Raw genomic sequence first — 15,208 nt, 5'->3', positions numbered from 1 at the left:
GTTAAGGCGGATTTATACTTCTGCGTTTTTACGCACCCGCACACAGGGAACGCCCTCTCCGTCAAGGAACTCCCTCTCCGTGCCCTCTCCGAGCCTCTCGCAGAGCTCTGCGTGCACCTCCTGATTTTCCTGACTCTCCGTCTGTCCGTCCGTCATTTTACGGATACCCCTTCGCTGTGATTGGTCCATATTAAGAACCGCTTGCGTCAGGGGGGGGGGTCGCCGTGACCAACAAGAGAACAGAATCCTTTGACCGCCATTGTTGTAAGTTTTTACAATTCATATTTCAGCTAAACAGTACATGTAAATCAGCATCTGAATTAAAATGTGACGAGAAATGGGCAGTGCAGTTGCTAAGAATGTGCTTATTTTATTGATGAAGCGGCTAATTTGTAAATTTGCTCCGACTTTTCGATAACCTAGCGAGCATTGCAGTGCCATCTACTGTTCTGCTGGTGAATTGCTTTCAGCACGCAGAGCCATCGGAGTAGTATAAATTCAACCAATCCGTCCAACTTCGTGCGTGCGTCTGTCCGTAAATCGAGACGTAGAAGTATAAATCGGCCTTTACTGGCAGTCGCAGACAGGCTAGCGGGTGTGTCGGCGACAACGGTACAGCTAACTTACCAGGGCTGTCTGCCGACAATACATAAAAGGCCAGAGTAACACATTTTAATATTCCTTTTGCCCTTCAGCATGTAAATGTTTGCCCCTTTTTGTGCTTTGAAGATCAGATATGCCTCCACCCAAGAAGAAGAAAGGGGACATACGAAGCTTTTTCAAAAAGCAGTGTAAGTCAGGCTAAATAACTAGCGACACTAGCAGTGGTAGTGTTACCAGGCTTTCAAATGCAGATTCTACTGTGGAAAAAGTATTAACTGGTGTTATTATATGGCAACGACGGTACGAGCTTTCTGATTGGCTAATGGGTAGTCATGCCAGCCGCGTATTGTCCTCCTCGCGGTCAATACGGCTCCGTATTGCCCTCTGACGTCATCTGCAAAATGAGCGATATCGACGAGTCAGCTGCTGAGTTTTACTATCCAGATGATGCTGAAAAGATTTGTCATCGAAAGTGAGGATAAAGACTAGACTCATTGAATCACTTGTGTCGTTATTTTGTGTTGAAATTAAATCCATTTTAGCAGAACCATGTTGTCCGCCTTCTATCAAAAGTAATGAGTTGCGAGGCAACACATGAAACACAGCGTGAGAAGACTTGAGAGCTAGCTACAATTAGCCTCGAGGTACCATTTATTTTCGTTTACAAAATGAAAAGAAGCTAAAAAGGCCATATAATAAACTACTTACTAACCTCGACCGTTCGGTCATGCCAGGAAATATCAAACCTCGGCTTTGCCGTATCAACCCCCGCTATCGCTCGGTCGATACTTTCCAGCCTCAGTTTGATATTTCCCGGCATGACCTCACTCTCGGTTAGTAAGTAGTCCATATTATATGTTACCCAGGATATTGTTACAGTTAAACCTAGCTTCTGTACAGTAGCTAATCTTTCAACCAAGGTTAGGAGTCTAGCCTAGGACAAATTCACAGTTGATGGAATGTCACTGCATTGCTAGACAGGTGCTGGAAAAAAACAGTTGGCAATGTGAATAAGTTAACACTGTTGGTTATTCAAATATAATTAATCATTATTTGATTATTCATGTCCAAATAACACTGTATACAATATGGTAGGAGGGTTAAACTTGCTAGCCATAGGATAGGCTACAAAATGAACCATTTTGTATGCAGGAAAGACAGCATGAAAACACTCCAGATGTAGAGCAGGCTGAGGAAACAGCATCAGGGCTTCAGGTGAGGTTTATGATAATAAAACATTTTGTGGTTCGGCATTACAGTCTCATCATCACAGTCTCTTTTTTTTGAGAGTGCATTTTTTAGATTATACAGTTATAGCTCTTTAGGGATAGTATACAGAATGGCATCTCGATTTGCGCTCCGGGGGAGGGGGGGGGGGGTTGATGTCCCCACCAAGTCTGAGACCAAACCTACACCCTTGTCTCGCATATACACTATTATACTCTTGCACATAAACTGGCATACTCCCTTACACAGACACAAATACCCTCTTATATGCACCATCATACTAAAGTATGACAATATGTGTAAGAAAGATAAATAGTATGTGTGAAACAGAATGATAGGATATGTAAGTAAGATTACTAGTCTATGTGAATAAGAATAGTTATATGTATAAGAGAGAATACTTGTCTATGTGAGTTTGATTGAAACGGAAGGCAGTTCTCAGTTCCTGATTGGCTTACAGCCTTGAAGCCAGAGCAGTGTTTGCTAAACCGGAGCAACAAGGCACAATTAAAACAAGCAGTAGAACGACGCTTAAAATAAACATTTACAGTGTTTTGTTAGAAAGTTTAGCACGGTAGACATGATGTTTCATTTGATTTACCTTCTTTTGCTAGGCCCGTTTGTTTTAGTGGAAGTTAATGTTAATGACAAGGACATTTACAAATCCAACGCGGTGTGTTCATGACATTATAAGGGAAACTGAGAGGATGGGACCTGACGGCATGGGTTTGCAAAGATTATTTAGTGAGCTTGATTCTTACACATGGACAATGTTTTCCTTAATTTTGATTAGCCAGCAGTTAGGAGGGAGTGACAGTCAGGAAGGTTTGGTTGCACTTGAGGCTATGTATGCCTGTCTTCATTCAATCATCAATTGAAATGAAAATTTGAGATCATTAGAAGTGAGACAACGAGCTATGTTTGATTCAAGAGCACCTCCAACCATCAGAAATGGTCTTCCTGGTCAGCCTCAGCACAGTATACTACATGATCAAATTACCCACTGTTTATCTCTTGGAATGAGTTGGCAAAGAAAAGCTGTATGCTTTGAATCAGCAGGACACTGAACAGACAGAGAACAACTTGAAATTGGACCACTGACTTATACAGAAATGTCTGACGAGGTATTGACTGACATTATTAGAGAGATCCTTCAAACCACCTCAAATGCAGAGGAAAGGTATGTGTTAGGAGGACTGCAATCACGCAACATCAGAATACAACGCTGGCGTGTGTCTGCAATATCTTGATCCAGTTGGACGTGCCTTCCGGCGACGCCGTGCAATTCGACAAAGAATTTACAATGTTCAAATGCCAGTTATGATTAGTATTTTTTCTGATCTGAAATAGTTCTGGCCAAGTAATACTTTTGTTTTTAACTTTACTTACTATTGCCACAGTACACTACGGTAGAAGTCCATATACCACAGAAAATGTTTGTAGTAACATTAAATACAAATGTTGGAACTATTCTTACGTTTCAGATGGTTCAGTTTTTTTTTATTTGGTTTTTTTTGTGTATTTTTATTAGTGCTGTCAAACGATTAAAACATTTAATCGCGATTAATCGCATTAATGTCATAGTTAACTCGCGATTAATCACAATTAATCGCACATTTTTATCTATTCTAAATGTCCCTTGAATTTTTTTTGTTCCTTGATTTCTTTTTGTTCTTTTTGGAAAAGTGGTTCGGATTGCTTCATGTATATATTTTTTTTATTCGAAACAACATTGCAATCGCCTGGCTTTGACGAGGGGGCAGAGAATTAGCATCAGCTGTGTGCTTGGCCATCAAGTGGTATTTCAGACTGGACGTGCTACGATGATAGCTAAGTTTATAACCACAAAACACACAGATCACTTTGGTCTTGTCAATGGAACCATTTGGCAACTTTTTAAAAGTAAACTTTCCATTCAGAATCTTGTTGGCATCCATTTTGGCGTCTCGTGCTCGCCATCCATTCTAAACGTAACGTTAGCCTACTACCAGAGAATGTAGAATATCCGTAAACGGGCTCTGCTACTACTCTTTAGCCGGCTCGCAAACCAAACAAGTCAAATCAAATCAAATGTATTTGTATAGCCCTTTTTACACGCAAGCATGTCACAGGGGGCTTCACATACGCCCATAGAACTGCCCCTCAACCAACCTAAACCCTCAAGGAAGACAAGGAAAAACTCCCAACGGGAGAAAAAATGGAAGAAACCTTGGGAGGAGCAATTCAGAGAGGGATCCCCTCCTCCATAGACGGTTGGTAAGATAGAGGAGCAGAACACAAGCTAAACATAGTCATACAATGTCAATGGGTTTTGAAACACCAAAAATCCATTGTTCGGCTTTATGGACGTTGGATGGGACCTGGAAACTCGCTGCTGGCCGTCATGGAGACTGGTTTCCGGTTGACGACCTGGTCCAGCGTTGGTAGACCGACGACCAGGCAGGTCCTGACAGCTCAGACCCCCCACACCACAAGGGATGTGTGGGGGGGACAGAGAGGAGAACAGGGATTAGAGAATGCCAGGAGCAGCTACAGTCATAATAGAATGAGATCCCCACCGGTCAAGTGTGGACTAGTGCAGCAATTTAACAAAGCTAAGAGGGTATTTGATGCAGCCCCACACACCAAGACAGCGACAGCCCCCCTTGGTTGGAACATGAAATCTGTTCCGGGGGAAACAACTCTAAAATAGGTTATATTTATACGAATAAGGATGAAAACAACCAGCCCCCCGTTGTCTCCAACTAGTAAACTATAACAATAAAAATATACAGCAACGGAACTATTACAGTAACAATATACAATAACAGGTTTACTTTATTACATTTACTTTTATACAAGTGTGTGTGGCGTGCCTGTTGTTTTGTTTCCGGTCTAGCTAGATCCGGTGTGGTGTTGTAGTTTTTCTAACGTCGGAAGCTGTTGCAATAGCATGTGAAAAAAACTACAAAGTTTGCTTGGCCAAAAAGAGTGTTAATCTTGCGATAAAAGAATTGCACCGTTAATTTGGGTTTGCATTAACGCCGTTAATAACGCGTTAAACTGACAGCACTAATTTTTATACCAAAACACTGGAATGCATTTACCACCTACAGTATTATTCATCCTGAGGAGACCCTTCATGCCCACAACAAATTTCATCTGCCCAATATTTTACTGTATTTTTTATTTAGTATTAGACTAGGTCTTACGCTGTTGTTTAATTTAATTTTAATGTTAATTTAATAGTTCACCCTTTGTTTTAAACACTTTCTGTAAACTAGTTGACATACCACGAACATTTACTTTATTATTTGTCTGGCAATGGACCTTCTCAATGAAACACTTTTTTTCTTTTTCGCCGGGTTGTAGAAATTCATGTACAAACACACAAAGGTTTTTGAATTGCTGCACATCAACAGCAGTAAAGGGGGTTAAGGTTACATTAAATGCCTTATCACAGGCTTCAGATATGTCATAAATCATGCGAGTTGAGAAAAATTGACAACAAACAGGTTAAGCAAGTTAGGAACACATTCTGTCTCTGTACAAATATTTACCACGGTTGTAGTTATTTTTTTCATTGACATTTCAATTTTCCCACAGGCATATTGATGGAAACCATAAACTGGTGAGGTGGAGGATGGTCTTTCATGGATGTGTTGACAGTTTTAGTCGGACCATCGTATACTTGCAGTGCCTCAATTACAATAGAGCCTCAAGTGTATTGGAACTATTTTGCACTGGTGTACTGAGCTTTGGCCTTCCCTTAAGGGCCAGGTATATGCTGGAGAGAAGAGGGATAAACAGACGCAGTGTCATTCCTGGCCTCAGTGTCCACAATCAGAGGATAGAGTGATTGTGGGCAGAGCTAAATAAAGTTGTGTCGTTTCACTTTAGTAACCTGTTTGCCTTCATGGAAAATGAGGGCATACTGGATTCTAGAGATGAACTACATTTGTTTTGTCTTCACTACATCTACTTGCCAAGAGCGGCTGCAGAATTACAAAATCAGTGGAACCACCATGGATTGTCTACACAGGGAGGACAAACTCCTCCACAACTTTGGCAGAGAGGGGTTCTTAACAGTGCTGGAGCTGGTAACTTGGCAATTGATGACATTTTTGCAGGAAATGAGACCCTTGGACTCAATGAAGATAGCACTCTACATTTAGAGACTGAAAACAACATTGTTGTTCCTGAAAATTACTTTAATGTTAATCAAACAATTATCAACACACTTCAGGAAACAGTAGACCCACTTATTGATGATGGCAATCACGGCATATAATTATTTCTGTATCTCCTGTTATTCCCTACCAAAACCCTGTTTGTTACCGAGTGCAAAGTCCATTCTCTCTGAAATCCCCACATGTGTTCAAAAGTGGTAGCTTAAGGCAGTTTATGCAGGTGTTGGCCATAGGCAAACAGCGTCTTGGGCTGGAGGAGTGATCATTCAGGAAATCGATAGATGGCTGAGGGGCGAAGCCAACTGGAGGGATGACACTTGCAACGGTGGCAAAGGCTAGGATTTTACCTAGCTTTGACGGTCCTTCTTGCTCTGTAAACAAGCAAGAAAACAATGAAAATGTACAGCAGTCATACCAGGAAGTTACAACATAGAAAACACTAAAGTTATAGACTCAAAGAAAGACAGAAAAAGTGAGCCATGGAAAGAATGACAAAAGGAGTGAAAGAAAGAAATGTATAGAAAATAGAAAGCATAAAGTGATAGTGATAAAGGGTTTGAGAAATACTAGAATTTAAGGAATCAAAGAATAAAGAAGATAAAGGGGGTGGAGAAGAATACAAAATACAGGTGCATCTCAAAGATTCATCAAAAAGTTGATCTATTTCAGTAATTCGATTCAAAAAATTAAACTCCTATATTATATAGATTCATTACACACAGACTGATATATTTCAATAGTTTATTTTTTTTAATTTTTATGATAATAACTGACAGCTATTGGACACCCAAAATTCAGTATCTCAGAAAATTAGAATACTGTGAAAAAGTTCAATATTGAAGACTCATGGTGTCAGACTCTAATCAGCTAATTAACTCAAAACACCAGCAAAGGTTTCCTGAGCCTTAACATGGTCTCTGTGTTTGGTTCAGTAGGCTACACAATCATGGGGAAGACTGCTGACTTGACAGTTGTCCAGAAGACGGTCATTGACACCCTGCACAAGGAGGATAAGACACAAAAGGTCATTGCTAAAGAAGCTGGCTGTTCACAGAGTGCTGTATCCAAGCACATTAATGGAAAGTTGAATGGAAGGAAAAAATGTGGTAGAAAAGTGTACAAGCAACAGGGATAACCGCAGCCTTGAGAGGATTGTGAAAGGCCATTCAAGAATTTGGGGGAGATTCACAAGGAGTGGACTGCAGCTGGAGTCCGTGCTTCAAGAGCCACCACGCACAGACATATCCAGGACATGGGCTTCAACTGTCGCATACCTTGTGTCAAGCCACTCTTGAACTACAAACGACATCAGAGGTGTCTTACCTGGGCTAAGGACAAAAAGGACTGGACTGTTGCTCAGTGGTCCAAAGTTCTCTTCTCAGGAGTACATTTTGCATTTCATTTGGAAATCAAGGTCTCAGAGAGTCTGGAAGAAGAGGAGAGGCACAGAATCCAAGTTGCTTGAGGTCCAGTGTAAAGTCTCCACAGTCGGTGATGGTTTGGGCTGCCATGTCATCTGCTGGTGTTGGTCCTCTGTTTTCTCAGGTTCAAGGTCAGCGCAGCCGTCTACCAGGAAGTTTTAGAGCAGTTCATGCTTCCCTCTGCTGACCAGCTTTATGGATATGTGGATTTTATTTTCCAGCAGGACTTGGCACCTGCACTCACTGCCAAAGGTACCAGTACCTGGTTTAAGGACCACGGTATCCCTGCGCTTGATTGGCCAGCAAACTCGCCTGACCTAAACCCCATAGAGAACCTATGGGGTATTGTGAAGAGGAAGGTGCGAGACACCAGACCCAACAACACAGAAGAGCAGAAGGCACCTATCAGAGCAACCTGGGCTCCCATGACACCTCAGCAGAGCCAGACTGATGGCCTCCATGCCACGCCACATCGATGCAGTCATTCATGCAAAAGGGGCCCGACCAAGTATAGAGTGTTGTACATGTTCATGCTTTTCAGTAGTCCAACATTTGTGTTAAATCCTTTTTTTTTATTCTTTTTTTTTATTGGTCTTAAGGTAATATTCAGATTTTCTGAGATACTGAATTTGGGGTTTTCATTTAGTTGTCAGTTATAATCATCAAAATAAATACTTGAAATATCAGTCAGTGTGTAATGAATCTCTATAATATAGGAGTTTCACTTTTTGAATCGAATTACTAAAATCAACTTTTTTTAGATGCACCTGTATAACAAATAGTGAACAGAAATGAGAGAAGGAAATGGACAATTTGTCATACAACTGTGAAAGTCGTAGGTCAAACGTTTTTTTTCATTATTTAATATTGTGTACATCTGGAGTGACCAATAGCATGAGACGGTGCCATAATTTACCTAGTATTTACCTTCAACATCCTGCAGGTAGTCCCTCAAATGGTGCCACAAGTTCCTCTGCACTTCTCTTGTTGCTTCCCACTTCAGACAGGTGGATGTGGAAATGGTGATCCATTATGTCAGCAGTGAGTGCAGATGGTTCATGGCACATTTAAGGGCCTAAAACTGTTAGGATGCATTCGGATTGCATCCAGAACACCTAGGGTATTCAGCCCCTCCCCAAATCTGTAAAAAATAAAAATACTTATGTTCCAAATTGGAACGCTAATCAATTATTTTTAGGATAGCGATGGGCAAAGAGATGATTTGTATTACTAATGCAGATAAAGCTAGAAAATTCAAGATGCAATCAGAAAATAGGATAACATTTCAGCCAAAATATTTGATCATCTTAAATACATAAAAAAAACTATTTGAAAGAAGTTAGTTATAACTCTGTATTCTGACCGTTTGTGTGGGACACCCCAGATTAGGCTCATTAATTCTGCTCATCAAATCTTCGTTTTATATTTTATTCAATTATATTAATTTAAATTAGTTAAAAAACATACACTTTCTGCATTGGAAAAATAATGATTCTCCAAAGACTCATGCCTGCATTTGTGCAGCTATTGTTTTCTTCACTTCTGTTCGACCAGTGATACCTTGCTTTAACCATCGAGCTGCAGCCATCACACATGGAATAAAATATACTTACTTACTTCAATGTTCAATGCATTTTACAATATTTATAAAGTCGAATTACCTTTTTAACCTTCTCATACAGGTCAGGGTCAACAAGGTCTTCCAAGACAGGCTTTATTGAGGACTTTTCACCAACTAGACAGGCATACAGTGTTGATGCCAGGAAGCCTGGAGGAGGACCACCTTGAACAAGACTTACAGCAATGGCCCGACCAGCAATGAAATAGCGATCTTCTCAAAAACATAACATTGACAGACAAAACATAGGATAACATGAATAGGACAAAACGAGGGCTGGGTTTATGGGAAATCTGAAGCAATCAATATTTGGGACCACAAATATAGCATGTACCAGAATTGTCCAGACCCAAATTCATTTTGACATCCTTTCCTTCAAACATTGGTGACTGTATCAAGGCTTCCAAAAGCAATCGTAAAAATGTTCTTGTAGGACCACCGAGGTCCACAGCCTCTTCATCTATTCCCAAGTCATTTGAAAACTTGGTGTACATCTGGTATGAGGGATTGTAGGACAGTCGTTTGAAGCCACGCATGGCACCATCCAGTACTGAGGACCTATTGATGTTGAATCTGCATTTTTGGTTACTGATAATTTGGGATGCAAGACTGAGAAGAACATCATGCGCTGATTTAGTGTTATGGAATTCTGAAGCCCTGTGTAAAGAGAAAGAGAATTGAATTTAAATGTACTTAAATTGCTACACAATAGCTTAAAGTTGTAAACTCATAACATCTTCTCATTTAACAATGTCATACTACCCAGTTACTTACAAGTGACTCTCAAGACTGTCCGTGATAGTTTGGCTTAATTCCTCATCGTCAGAAGAAAAATCTGAGATGGAACCCATGATTGAAAGGTAGGTTCTGTAGTCGTCATTGCTGGCTGATGAGACATTTTTCACATGCTGGTTCGCTCCAGCAATGGTTCCACTGGACCCTTGCTGTGTTTCAGAGGACCGGTTCACTCTGGCTCTCCTTGTGAATGGATAACTAGAAACCTGCTGTGTTGATACAAGTTGAGCTCCCCTAGCCCTTGTAGTCATGTGGTCTGATTGGCAGTGGTAGCTGTGTGGTCATTCGCTGATGACGCGTCAACTTCTACGCAACTGTCCTCTAACTAAAACAAACATAAAAAAAGGGAAAAGTAAATTACAAAAATGTTATCAGAAAATCAATCTAAAAAATCAAGGGGCTAAACAAATTGACCAAACCATGAAATTTGTGTGCTCCAAACCGAGCAAAGAGCTCTGCTTTACAATTATTATTTGTTTAAAGCTTAAAGGAACTGGAAGGATGGTTGACGGTCTAATGTACACAGCCTTTGATCTGAATACTTTGTGAATCATAAAGCCATTCAGTTCCTGTCCTTCGCACAACTTTGAGGAAATCAATTTGTTTCCACATGGCATCAAAAGTTCAATACTGGAAAGAAAATGGAAAAATAACAAATGTAAATTAAATTTCATAACAATGTGTTAATAGTCCATGAATATTCCGAATATTTACCCAACATCCTCAGGAATTCTGTCTTTGAAGGCTTCCCTAATCTCTGCAATAACAGTCCTGCAGTCCCACATTTTTCTAATTTAAAAGGCACTTAAAATATAGCCACTTTCATGAAGCCTTCTTCTGGTCTTGTGCTTGCAAACTTCACTCCATTCTGGATGAGGTAACAATACAACATCCTTGTTGAAGCTAGGGTGAGTCTGAGTAGTAGACCTAAATAAATAATGCACAAAGAATGTCATAATTGGCATTATAATCATTATTATTAGTATTGGTAGTAGTTGGAGTGGTCCCGCAATCATATCATCCTACTAGACCTTTTTTTCATGGTCAAGTGTGTGGGATTAACTGATGAAGGCGCTGATTTGCAACTAACGGGTAGACTTCCCACATAAGGTGGGAGGGTAACAAGGTGGTCTAAAGAGGTTACAAAAAGCGATCACTAGGGCTTTCAAGTTTTGAAGACAGGCAAGAGTGACATTCTCTCCCCCCCCCCCCCCCCCCCCCTCAGGGGGTCAAAATTACTTGCTTTGTACCTGACATCTTTGAAAGGCAGCAATGATTAATGCATCCATGGCCAGGATATAATAATAAAATATGACATTATTTTAAAAGTCAGAGGTGTCAGGCCCATTTACATCCCGCACTGGGTTCGATCCTCCCACCTTGGGCATCCCAAGCGCCGCCACTTCCAACTACACCAACGAAAAGCTAGATAGCCATTGATGCGGGTGGCCTCTTAGTTACCTGAGGAGTGAGTTTCACCGATACACACCGGCTAAATCTATGAACTACTTGTTCTGAGCAGGTGTTGTCAGTGAACAGGCTGTAAAACTGTTGGTTAAGAGACTCGTGAAAAACCGATGCTTATTATCTGGGAAACATTTTTTCAGTAGTCCAGTTGTCATTGTTTGTGTCAAACAAGTTGTGAATTTGTTGTAACATTAAAACAGGAGATCATGACTGTGCTCAGTGATGCTCAAGCTCCAGCGGTTTGCTTTGTAGGTGAACAAAACTTTCGGAAGACTTACCAGAATCACAAAAAATATGCTTTTTTTCCATTGGTTGTTGCATTAAATCTTACCCAGATACAATGGTACTTTTTTTCCAATTGGCTATTGTGTAGACCCTTTCTTTTTTTGACTGGTTGATAAGTGGCAGGCTCGACTAAGAACTCCAGGGGAGACGCGCTTGACTGTCGGTTCCATAGTGAGAGTGACGCCGCGCGGCCAGAGGAATTTTGGTTGGGTCCTGCAGCATATTAAATATATTATAAATATTTTTTTCTGCGGGAAAAATACAATGTGTGGAGGGCAGGGTAGGGCCGGCCCAAGCCTTTATGGGGCCTTACGCAGAATTGAATTAGGGGCCCCCTTGTGACGCAAATATTATTGATTATTTTCAATGCTTGATTATTCGCACACTATTAATCTAATGCACTAATTAGCAATGTTATTCGTTAGGTTGCTTACATGATAACATTGATTTATTTCGCCCTTATACAGTTTTTAATTTGAACAGAAGCAAACCCAGATTGGTCATGTGATGATTTGAACTTCAAGTATTCAAAGTCTTACAGTAATAAGTGGGGTACCTAATGTGGTATACTGAAAAGTAGCTAAATCAAAATTTGTTGGAAAAATCAACCTGCCGTATGGCCTTTAAACTGTAACTTAAAGTGCTCTTGGGGGCCCCCTGGTGGTCATGGGGGCCCCAAGCAGCCTCTTAATTGGGGTGTGCTTGCCTTCGGCGAGCACAAACCATTGTTATCTCACATATATATTATTTATTATTTATTGTTTCTTTTCGCCCCCCTAAGGATGCCTCAATATTTGGACTACATAGACAACGGCGATGTCAAAAGGTTCGTCTCGGTAGCGATTGCGTTGGTTGTATTGGGATTTATGTTCCATTGCACGGTTTAAGTAGAAATTACGTTTTTGTGGCAAAAAGTGAAGCTAACGGTGGCTAACTTGCTAGCCACAGTCACTGACGCCACTAACGTCACCAACGTCACGAAAACTCGCGTGACTATCTCTAGCAGAACATTAGTTTCCCATCTGTTAACTTGGGGGATACTAGTCTGCAAGGCAGCTGCAGAAACGCCACAAGCAAAGAGGCCAGGGTGATATTTAATCATTTTACTTTGTGGTGTGAAACATAATTGTGAAATGTAATGTACAATATTAGCTGATATTATTAAGTAAGTAGGCCCACATCTACTTTCGGAAACGGTAGTCTACTATTTCACTGAAGCATTAGCATCATGACATTAGCCTCTGTTGCTTGGGCAACACATACTACAGTGGTCATGATGCATCTGTTTTCAATCGTTAAAATAAACATTCCTCACAAATACGTTTTTGTTGTAGGATTTATTTTGACATTAATAAACGATTTGTTGGTGAAATGACCATTACCTGTGGTTTCAAATCAGTGTGGCGGCTCACTGCAACGCTGTAGCCTACCCGAGACACTAATGAGTAGCTAACAAAAACATCTCTTTAGAGATGTTTAGAAAGTCAAACGGCGACGGAACATGTTTGGCTTTCCCCTTACTCAAAAGTTTTTCAATAGGTGAAAGTATCTGACTACTAACCTGAACTTCATTGCCACAGCCTAAACTTTGTCAATGTCAAAACTTTGTCTGTTCATGAAAATAATTAATGTCAGCCTTGCTTAGCTGTAGGATATACATTTTACTGGGTCTTGCTGCGCTGCTTGATTTATTGAAATTATTATGAAATGTTATGTTTTACTAGCCATTTGCCTTCTTAAGCAAATCACAGTATTTCCCACCCCTCATGGTGTAACTGAGACGACCGTAAATAGCCTAATTCATCTTTCAAGTAATAAGCCCCCGTTGAAGTGTTGAGCAGGAAATTAGCTGGTCTGTAGAGATCTTGGGTTGGTGGTTTTACTGATGCAGAATTCGCTCAAATAAAATCGATAGACGTAACGAGTGGCACATAACGTGAAGTAGGCCTAACATTGCATTTTATTTTGTTTGAGTTTTAATAACTTGTCCAGTGCATCGGGGCAAGTAGCACTAGCCTAAATTGATCTTCCAGACTTGCCGTTAAAAAAAAATGTACTCTTCCCGGACAAGCCTTAGCTACATGGCTAGACTGTTGATCCAGATCAGAATCCATCATATCTTGGACACTCAAAATCAGCGAATCTTGCAGCCAAATCAAGTAGCCTATATTTATAGGCCTTTATATGGCTACAAACTTCTGCTCGGTTTCTAGCTGGCTACTTGTTACCAAGTTACAACTTTGTTGCAGGGGCATTCTTTGTCTACATTGCGAGCTAACAGTGTCCGGTAATTATGTCGCTATAAATAATGATGTTAAACCGAGACCACTAAGCCCTCAAAGAAAATGTAAGGTCAAAGAAACAAAAGAAAGGTTTGAGGTTACTCTGAAAATTATTAATAAAATAGGCTTCTAATATTAAACTGCTAAATCCTTCTCTAACTAGGCTCCTCTATGATGCATAATGAAACTTAACGTTTTTTAAGTTATCAATAAGCCTACGCTTGCCCTCATTACTCAAATGATGCCGTTCAGGGCGTTCAAATTACATAATAGGGCGATAATAGGAGGATAATAGGACATAATAGGGCAACCAACAAGTTGTTTATATCTGATTACAATTTAATAAGTTATCTAGCGCTGCATCTTCATGAGCTACATTTGGCCTCCTTCTCTTCCAACCAACCAGTATCACCTCTCCTCCATCTGAGTGATGCATGTCATTTTTACAAACTTATTATCAAGGGAACACAATGGTCAGAACTGTAGTCATACACTTAAATGCTTTTTGAAATATGTAAACACCAGGAGTGTATGGAAAGCTGGGGCAGCCACAAGCACACACTCACAATTTCCCCAGAAATTGTATGCTCTCTAGTTCGCTTATGCCTTGGGCCGGCCCTGGTGGAGGGTGTGACAAAAGACAGAAATGAGTGACTGTCATTCTCAATACATGACACTTGAAAGCCCTGGATCACGGGCACAGATTTAAGTTAAGGAGTAGCGTCACACATGTGGTCGTTCCAGTGCGGGTCTCACAGCGTGCGTAACATGCATATATGTGATTTCGAACATTCCAACGGAATATTTTCCGATGGACAAAAACTATGCGACATATGCTTTAATATGGCTTAAAAATGTACAAATGAGAGTAACAAGTAACACAAGCATGATAGTAGCAGTGCTACGAGTATTATGCTAGCTAACTTGGCCCGGAAGCTAACTAAAGCTAGCTAGCTACTGTTTTGGAAAATACTATAGTTGTTCCCATCCTTGATTGTGATTGGCTATATAGCGTTCCATGCCGTTGTAAAATCCAGCATAACCTCACAGGTTGTCCTCATAACATTCTTTAACTTTCCATATTACTGCGCATCGAATATTTCAAATGGAAAAAGACGGCAAAGATGTCCATCTGGCTGTTGCGTGGCAACGATTTATTTAGGAACTAGGCCTAATAGCCTACTTTGTAGTAGCGGAAGAATGACGGTTTATTATTAAACTATTTTGTTTCAAATTGTTTTTATTGATGAAACCATATCAAATATTTGTAGTAACAGTTTTAGAAAAGCAATAAGCCCCGCGAGTCCGTGGTTTACACTTATTGCTTAAATCACGCATAGC

General features: G+C 40.4%; 1 protein-coding gene across 6 annotated transcripts; it reads right to left on the bottom strand.

Moving 5' to 3' along the window:
• Positions 1-3,652: 3,652 nt before the first annotated feature.
• On the bottom strand, positions 3,653-12,092 carry LOC146256969 (G2/M phase-specific E3 ubiquitin-protein ligase-like). 6 transcript variants are annotated; one of them, XM_084675224.1, is made up of 7 exons: positions 10,548-12,092; positions 10,376-10,463; positions 9,813-10,158; positions 9,373-9,695; positions 9,082-9,251; positions 8,348-8,561; positions 3,655-6,370 (listed from the first exon to the last, which is right to left on the bottom strand). In XM_084675224.1, exons 3-6 carry the CDS (start codon positions 10,082-10,084, stop codon positions 8,505-8,507), a joined length of 822 nt encoding a protein of 273 aa, XP_084531350.1. In that variant the 5' UTR covers positions 10,085-10,158; positions 10,376-10,463; positions 10,548-12,092; the 3' UTR covers positions 3,655-6,370; positions 8,348-8,504. The 6 variants fall into 6 exon arrangements, with proteins under 6 accessions (XP_084531348.1, XP_084531350.1, XP_084531349.1 ...); XM_084675223.1 differs by having other exon boundaries at positions 10,253-12,092; XM_084675225.1 differs by lacking the exon at positions 10,376-10,463.
• Between the last annotated feature and the right edge of the window lie 3,116 nt (positions 12,093-15,208).

The sequence above is a fragment of the Hypomesus nipponensis genome, chromosome 15 (assembly GCF_054491055.1).
Source record: "Hypomesus nipponensis isolate SF chromosome 15, ASM5449105v1, whole genome shotgun sequence".
Lineage (NCBI taxonomy): Eukaryota > Metazoa > Chordata > Actinopteri > Osmeriformes > Osmeridae > Hypomesus > Hypomesus nipponensis.
The sequence above is the reverse complement of the archived record's forward strand: the minus strand, read 5'-3'. Positions and strand labels throughout refer to the sequence as shown.

Bases quoted from the DNA above. Each gene is read 5' to 3' on its own strand.
- LOC146256969 (XM_084675222.1), bottom strand. From the start codon at position 10,084: ATGACTACAAGGGCTAGGGGAGCTCAACTTGTATCAACACAGCAGGTT. The intron at 9,252-9,372 runs GTACATGCTATA...GTTTTTGAGAAG, and splicing joins TTTGGGTCTGGACAATTCTG to ATCGCTATTTCATTGCTGGT. The intron at 8,562-9,081 runs GTAATTCGACTT...TATTTTTTACAG, and splicing joins TGTATGAGAAGGTTAAAAAG to ATTTGGGGAGGGGCTGAATA.